General features: G+C 43.6%; 2 protein-coding genes across 2 annotated transcripts; both read left to right on the top strand.

The window, feature by feature from the left end:
- The first annotated feature begins 262 nt into the window (after nt 1-262).
- Nucleotides 263-827, top strand: LOC6505850. Its single transcript, XM_001964447.4, has 3 exons — nt 263-412; nt 472-674; nt 728-827. Exons 1-3 carry the CDS (start codon nt 370-372, stop codon nt 764-766), a joined length of 285 nt encoding a protein of 94 aa, XP_001964483.2. The 5' UTR covers nt 263-369; the 3' UTR covers nt 767-827.
- Nucleotides 736-2,170, top strand: LOC123256960 (mitochondrial dicarboxylate carrier). The gene is made up of 3 exons (XM_044714393.1): nt 736-831; nt 899-1,368; nt 1,563-2,170. Exons 2-3 carry the CDS (start codon nt 941-943, stop codon nt 2,065-2,067), a joined length of 933 nt encoding a protein of 310 aa, XP_044570328.1. The 5' UTR covers nt 736-831; nt 899-940; the 3' UTR covers nt 2,068-2,170.
- The last annotated feature ends 5,736 nt before the right edge of the window (nt 2,171-7,906 follow it).

Genomic DNA, 7,906 nt, shown 5'->3' with positions numbered 1-7,906 from the left:
CCAATTAAAATACAGGCACTTGAGGACAATTTCAAGCGTCCGTTTCCGGTTGTTTAAGCTGCCGGAATATTTATGGAACAACAAGGAGTCCAGCCCCCCAGCAGATCCATTAGCATAATCAAAGGTGCGTGATTGAGGCGTTTTCTCCGTTTGACCTTTGTTGCGTGCCGAGTTTGTTTTGTTACGATTTGTTTTGTTTCATTTCTGGCCCGGAAGCGAGCCGCAATTTCTTGGCTAATCAGGTGTGAATAATGTGACATGAATACGCTTCTAAGACGGCCTCGCACTAAACGTCCAAATACAACAAACACACGGAGTTTCGTGTAACAAAAAACTGAAAACACAAGACCCAATTGGAAAACTAAGAGAATGGAGGTCTCGAATCTGGAAAACGGATCGAATGTGGCGGACGGTAAGTAATCTTGTGCATAAATATCTGGAGAACCTCTATCAGAATATACTTCCCGAAAGATGGTGAGGTCAAGCCCTTCCGGCCGCACAGTATTACCAGAGCCGTCATATTCGTCATTTTATTCAACGTGGTTTTGCTTTGCGCCAGTCTCCCAGCGTATTTCTATCTTACATCCATGCACAAGCCTCTCCCTGCTAGGATCGTAGACTTCTTGATAGTTGGAGGAGCGACAATGGCGATTCCTCTGCTCTACAGGTTGGGCGTAAGTATTACCGCAATACTTGGTCCTAATTGTAGTACTCCATTTCGATATAGGACCTATCCAAGGGAAAGCCAAACTTTTATTATATTTAACAGGAACGATCGCCCAGTCTATAGTTCGTTGAATTCCATTTCATTTTGCCTTCCGTTCGAAGCAAGTACTTACTGAGAAACTTGCCATCCGTTAACAGTTTGATACACTTTTAATTTTATATAACCTTGCAGCGAATCAAAATTATTTTATAGTAATCCCGACAAACCTGTGACATGTCGATCCGGAGAACATCGTTGATATCCTACAACCAGCGCCGTGTTGCGCGCTGGTACTTTGGCGGCGTAGCCAGCTCGATTGCCACCCTCATTACCCACCCACTGGACCTGATGAAGGTCCTGGTCCAGACACAGGTGAACAAGCTCTCGCTGATGGCGACGACCCGCAAAATAGTCAAAGAGCAAGGTGCCCTGGCCCTCTACAATGGCATTTCGGCCTCCCTGCTGCGCCAGTACACCTACACCCTATCCCGCTTCGGCATCTACACATTCGGAGCTGGCGTAATAGACACCAGCACTATGACCCGAAAGACAATGCTGGCTGCCGCGGCAGGAGGAATTGGTGGCTATGTTGGGGCTCCAGCGGATCTGATCAATGTTCGACTGCAAAATGATGTCAAGTTGCCGAAGGAACAGAGACGCAAGTGAGTCATGCAGAAAAGATTTACACGAAAACTATTTTTAAGAGTAATATGCAGAACTTAAAGGAGCCAATGCTAATCTTCAGCTAGATTTTATTACAGATTTAGGGACAAATATGTAAAATCCAGGGTGGGAACCTAAATACCTACCTACCTATGCTTCACATATAATACTTCCCCAAATAATTCTTGTTTAGCTACAAACATGCCATCGATGGGCTCGTCCGCATCACCCGCGAGGAGGGCTGGCGGAGTCTGTTCAACGGCTCCTCGATGACCGCCCTGCGTGGCATGTTCATGACCGTAGGGCAGATCGCGTTCTATGAGCAGAGCAAGGGAATGCTCATCGATATGGGAATGCCGCAGAACATGGGCACCTACATCATGGCATCTATTATATCTGCCGGGACCGCCACGACCCTGACCCAGCCAATCGATGTTGTGAAGACCCGTCGCATGAATGCTCGCCCAGGCGAGTACGCCAACCTGGCTGATGTGTTTATCAAGACGTCGAAGGAGGGTCCACTGGCTTTCTTCAAGGGATTCACTCCGTCCCTGACTCGCCTCATGCCACATACAGTGATGCTGTTCGTTTTCCTGGAATACCTGCGAACCCACTTCGGCTATTTGCCGGAACCCAAGAACACCGGTCCATATAGAAAGCATGTGGACCGCTACGATGACGATGAGTCCAATGATTAATTTTACGCAAAGCTCTTCAGAAATCTTTTGTAAATATTGCTGCCATTTGGAGTACGCTGTTGGTAAATTTTTAGCTTGTAAATAAATTAAATTTCAGATCGCACTTTTTACTTTTTTTGGTCAGAGTGGTGTGGAGCCTTTTCTTTGCTTTTATTTCGCTTTCAGGTCTCCCTTAGTTTTTATTTTGTTTGCGTTTTGTTTGGCCCGGCATATTCAATGAATGCTTTATGAGGTGAAGAGAAACCGGTGGGCTGGACCGAAACTCCATTACCCAGATGAATGCTTTAATGGCCTTTAAAGCAAATGAAGCTGCCTGGTACACTGGCAGCTTGGCAGCCTGGCATTTCCCTTGAATGAAAGTCATAATGCGAGAACACTCGGAACTTGGCAGCCAGCGGATAATGATGTCGTGTAATCGCTTTAAAGCCATTAACAGGTTACAAGGGGGAGAAGCTCAAGCGAAAGCGCTGGGGCCGAAATAGAGATACACATTGTGTTGACAAGGAAAAACAATCATACGCCCCGTGTGACAGCAGTGTCAATGGCAGAGGCAGTGGCAGTGGCAGTGGCAGTGTCAGTGGAAATGGCAATTCCAGCTCCTTGTTCTGGCCTTCTATCGATGCCAGTGTCCATGCAATATTGATGCCACCTAAGGCATCGAGCCAACGAGCTTCCAATGTTCTAAACAGTGTTTAAGTGTATAAGGGAAACTTTTCAGCTCTTTCCGACCATTTGCCAGAGGCGGTTTCTGCTTGAAAGTTAATTACATTTCGGAAAACATAAAAAATTCAACGAGTCCCGAATCTGCTGCGAAACCAACTTCATACGCTCATGTGAGTGGCTGGCGGAAATTATAATAAATAATAATTATGGGGAAAGAATTTAATTTCCCTGGACCAATACGGCGAAATCAGATCCATTCAATAGCCACGAAAATTAAAATTAAACCTGGCTGGGTGTTCATGCCCAGAGGCAGCTTAATTGGAGCCTTGTGGCTTAACAACTGGACATGATTTTAAGCCAGATTTCCTGATAGGTTTTCCGAAGTTAATCAAACATTTAAAAGATGTCCGTGGCTGGTTAATAATTTCGGGTGCCGCAGACTTAAGTGTTGTAACTTTATGACACTGCCAAGTACGCAATAAAAGCGCCATTGTGGATGCGCAAATTTATGCAAATTCGGCATGTGCCGCCCGAAAGCCGAAAGCAGCAATAACGACCACAACGACAAATACATAAATCAGTTTTAATGCAAATTTCGAAACATTCCATGCTCTTGTCTCAATAAGCAGCCATTAATATGCCGCGTCGGCTGCATAAATTGTGCGATTTTTGTGGCTTTGCTTAATTATACGCATTGTCGGAGGGACAACCCGTTTCTGGCTGCTCTGAATCCGTCGCACCCATCCTTTGTGCGATGGTCAAGGACAGCAGCTACCAGTTGCCGCACATTTGCGGTTACGAGCATTCGGAGCATGCGTGGAAATTACTTCAGTATTTATGACAGAATTGAGTCCTCCACGCGCTGCAAGGCGTTGGCAATTGCCGGACAATAAATTCAAGCGCAATTTAAAGTGGCGGGAAGCATTGGAAGCATTATCCGCTTTATGCACGGAAGTCCATTTATACTTCGAGAAAGGGAAAGAGGCGACACGCAGAAACAAATGAAGTCGGACACGCAGGTCGTTTTAAACGCCTTCGGGGCCAACTCCACTTCCCAAGGATCTGCCACAGTGCCAGCCAGGATGCAATAAACTTCTAAATCAGTCGATTAAGCAGCGAGCTGCAAATGCCCCTAAAAAGCATTCAATACTTGCCCCAGTGTGTTGCAGCATGTGTGTGCTGCGTGCAAAAAGTTTCTGAAAAATGTTGAGCAATTAAAATAAGTAGCAAGATAACCTCAGGGGAACGAGCTACCAAAGTTGCAAGTTGGTTTTTGTTCGTTCGCCGAAGGGCTCGGGTTGCTTTGTTATCTTTCGTGTGGATTTTACTGTCAGCGGCGAAAAGGAGTAGGGCACCGGAGGGCTCAAACAGGAAACGTTTGGGGGAAACCGAAAAAAAGAAGTCCCAAAAGGTTATAACAGTACATTTTCAACTATTTAATACGACTTTAATTTAATTGCAGGTTAAATGGGTTCGATTGAGATCAAAAGGTTCTGAGGGTTTCTCTGCAGCTTCCGCTTGTATCCGAAAATGATTTTATTAAATTAGTTTTCTTTTATTCACTGAAAGGTATAAAAGATGATTGTAAAACAATTTAAAAGAGTTGAAAGCTTTTTAATATTATTAAATACCAAATCAGCCTCCATTACTTAATTTTTAATGTATTTAAAGACATCCTATTATTGTTATTCCTTTTTAAATTCTTACGCCTTCTTCAAATCTTTAATATTTATATTCCAAAAGGCTAGAAATATTTCACTAAATCGGATTGAGTAGGCAAAAAAATTTGGAAAAATGAAAAATATGGTAAAATTTCCGTAAATACTGACAAAAATCAAGAGTGTGTAAACGTAAAAAGCAAAAAAGAAAATTTATATATATTTTATTTTTCTTGATTCAAATAAAGACATTTCTGACTTTTGTTCTCTTTAATGTTTTTTCTATGAAACATACATAAGTACCGCTATTTTAAAACAAAAACGTATAGAATTGTGCAAATTAAATTCTGTGAAAAATAAATTTTGTTTGTCGCCAGGTGAGCATTTGATTAGAAATTCGAAACGCATTGGAATTTATTTGGCCAACATCCGGGCATCTGTCTGCCAAAGATTTGTTGGCCCATTTGAATTCCGGCCACATCACACGGCAGCATAACAGTTTATCTTTATAATTAGATCTCATCGCTTTCTATCTTCCGAAATAGTGAGTGCACAATGGCGAAAACCACTTCGAAAGCCATTTGCCCAGGCCATCCCAGGTCATGCTATCTGGCTTCACACGTACCACTACTTGGGGCTCCAAAATGGCTATGAGCGCACCCGAAGAACCAAACGTAAACTAAGCGAGAACCAACCTGAACCCAAAACCAAAGCGAATCCCAAACCCAAACCCGAACCCGCGAATCGCGAAACTTGGCTCATTAAAGATTAAGACGCATTAACACAAATGGTGTGAGGGGCTAGCAATTTAAGCGCCATCAGCATAAATATTTATGCAAATTGGGATTACAAGTATTTTGTACGTTTTTGTGTCGGGCCGCATTTTCCAAACTTTCCGATAGAGCCTTCTCTTTGGTGGAATTTCTGGCCTGAAATTGTTATTTAATTAGAATTTAAGCCGAGTATTCGAAACACTTGAAGTTTTTGAAGCCTTAAAGCTTTTCTGTGGCTGCGGGTGACCTTGCGGGGTGCATCTTTGAGTTTTCCATTTTCCCGTTGGCTGGATTGCAGCTGCTCTTTGTTTCGACATGCTATTTTTGCATTTTCAGCACTCAAGGCTACTGCTGAAAAAACGAATCCCCGAAAAAAGTGAGAAACTCTACCCAGAAATAAATGCATGCGGTGTAATTTATGCTGCCACGAAGCGAAACCAACTTCCAGCTCATAAAATGTCGAGGTAAGTTGGGTTGAACGGCCAAGGTTGCCGGGATTTAGATAAATGCAATGCATAAAATCCTTTTGAGGTCATCCGTGGTGCCGCAGAACGAAAAATAGCTTCGCACTTTCCCACTTGGCTGTCGAGATTAATTCGCTTACCGCTCTGCTCATCAATATGCATTGAATCGGAATTGGAATTTGGGACTGAGTGGGAAAACTTGTACGAGGAGCCCACTCTTTGATGTCTATCAGAATGTGGCTTATTGGCAACATTGTTCCCTAATGCAATTAGCCGCATTTATGCCGAATTTCGGGTTGGCCTAAACCCCCAACGCCACAGCCCGACAACCCGCCCACAGACATGCCAATTTCCCAGCTGCTTGTTGTTGAAATTTCATTACTTTGTGTAAACAAAGTGCACGTGCCCGATGCCTTGGTCCTTCCGCACCTTCCACGCATGCGCGGATAATCCTGAAAGAGCAATCCAGTACACGGCTCGCGAGACATGAGCTGTGGCATTAAATCATTTTGCGCTTTCCTGTGCTTCATTCAATTATCAAAAATAATTTAAAATAATTTTATGTGCCGGCCCGGCCTGGGAGGAACGCAGAGAGCTAGGACTGGCGGTCACGTCGTAATCAGCAAAAGGTTTCGTCTAGTTGCGGTTGTAAAGTCGCCTACGTGACTCCAATCCGCAATGAGACTTCTCACAGAATTTCTAATTTATGTAGTTTGCGGTTTGGTTTTATTGCGCTTACTATTTGGCTGTTGTGTATCATTTATCTCTAATGGCGAATTGATATGGCGGTGCTTCAGGGAAAGTGCCCTTTCAGAGAAGCCTTTCCATTCGACAACAGGGCGTATGAGCGATGTGCATTAAATGCGTCAGCCAATTTAGCTGCGTCCTGAAGTGGCGGGTGCTTCACTCGAGTGCAACGGCTTGGCTTTTCAAGGGTTTCGACAGCCAAGAGGCAAGAGTCAAAAGCCAAAGGCCCACAGCCATAAGCCAAATGCCTGCCTGCTCATCAACTAATTAAGCAAATTACCAACTGCTAATGGAACGAAAATAAGTCGCAGGCCTTGACACGTTTAGAACTTTTGTCCTGGCAACCAGGAATCGATCTTTGGGGAGCCCTAAAGCTGCGACATGCTGGGGCGTGCCACAGTCACACCTTCTTTTTGTTGCTTGGCGTCTCCCCGGCTGAGCAATCTCATAATCAGCATAATTTTCATGTAAATACTTTTACAAAAAAATTGAAGCCAATAGTAAGCAGTGTGTGCACTGAAAATAAAATGGGGGGTTATGTGATTTTTGTAAATACTTTTACAAAAAAATTGAAGCCAATAGTAAGCAGTGTGTGCACTGAAAATAAAATGGGGGGTTATGTGGTTAGGAATAACAACATGTTTTTTTGGTTAAAAATATTTTTATCCATAGTTTTTGAAAACTTATTTTGTTGGTTTGAAGACCAAATGTTTTTTTGTTTTAATAAAGGTGCTCTAATAAATTTGGTGTATAATAGTTAGCAGATTTTTTATTTTGGAATAGTATTCTATTTTAGAATTAAAACTAGCCTTTTTTCTCTCTCTGCAATCGGAATCCAGATAGTTGACTTCAAGAGGCAGGCTGTGATTTGGTATCCGGGGGGCAGGAAAATATCTTTGGCTTTCTGCTGGCTTGCCAGTTGGCTCATTCGGCTGGCGAGATTATGCACTGAGATAATTATTTGGCCAGTCGGCGAATGTGGCCAATTCCATTCTCATCGCCATTCGCCATTCGCATTTCCATTCCCTTCCCGGCATTTTCATTTCTTGAAGCTTTCACTTTCGCCGGCGCTTTATGCTCCTCGACGGCTGTTGGCAAGTTGTGCCCTGGAGACCAGTTGGCCGAGAATAATGTATCCTTGTATCCTGCTGGCCTGTAGATAGAGTCCTGGCCTCCTGCCGTCCTGGGTCCTCCAGTGTGTGTGTTTCGCGCTGTTGTGTTATTATCTCACTTGCGGGTAGGCGTTGCTGGCGAGTGTCATAAATAAAATGGCAACTATGCCGGGCGGCTTTCTACATTCTCACTTAAGCACCATTATTAAGCAAATATATGTAAGGATATGTGGGAGGGGTGGTTCCAGAGCCAGGACCTTCGGCCAGTTGGCTCAGTTTTATTACCGCAGCTCAAATTTGATTTCGTTTGCACTAATTGCTGGCAGTGTAAAAATATGGGCAGCCATTAATCAAAGATACAACTCCTGACGTGCCACCCCCACCTACACCTTTACCTATACCCACAATCACAATTACCAACA

The sequence above is a fragment of the Drosophila ananassae genome, chromosome 2L (genome assembly GCF_017639315.1).
Source record: "Drosophila ananassae strain 14024-0371.13 chromosome 2L, ASM1763931v2, whole genome shotgun sequence".
Taxonomy (NCBI): domain Eukaryota; kingdom Metazoa; phylum Arthropoda; class Insecta; order Diptera; family Drosophilidae; genus Drosophila; species Drosophila ananassae.
Note: the sequence above shows the minus strand (reverse complement) of the source record. Positions and strands in the feature narration are given on the sequence as shown.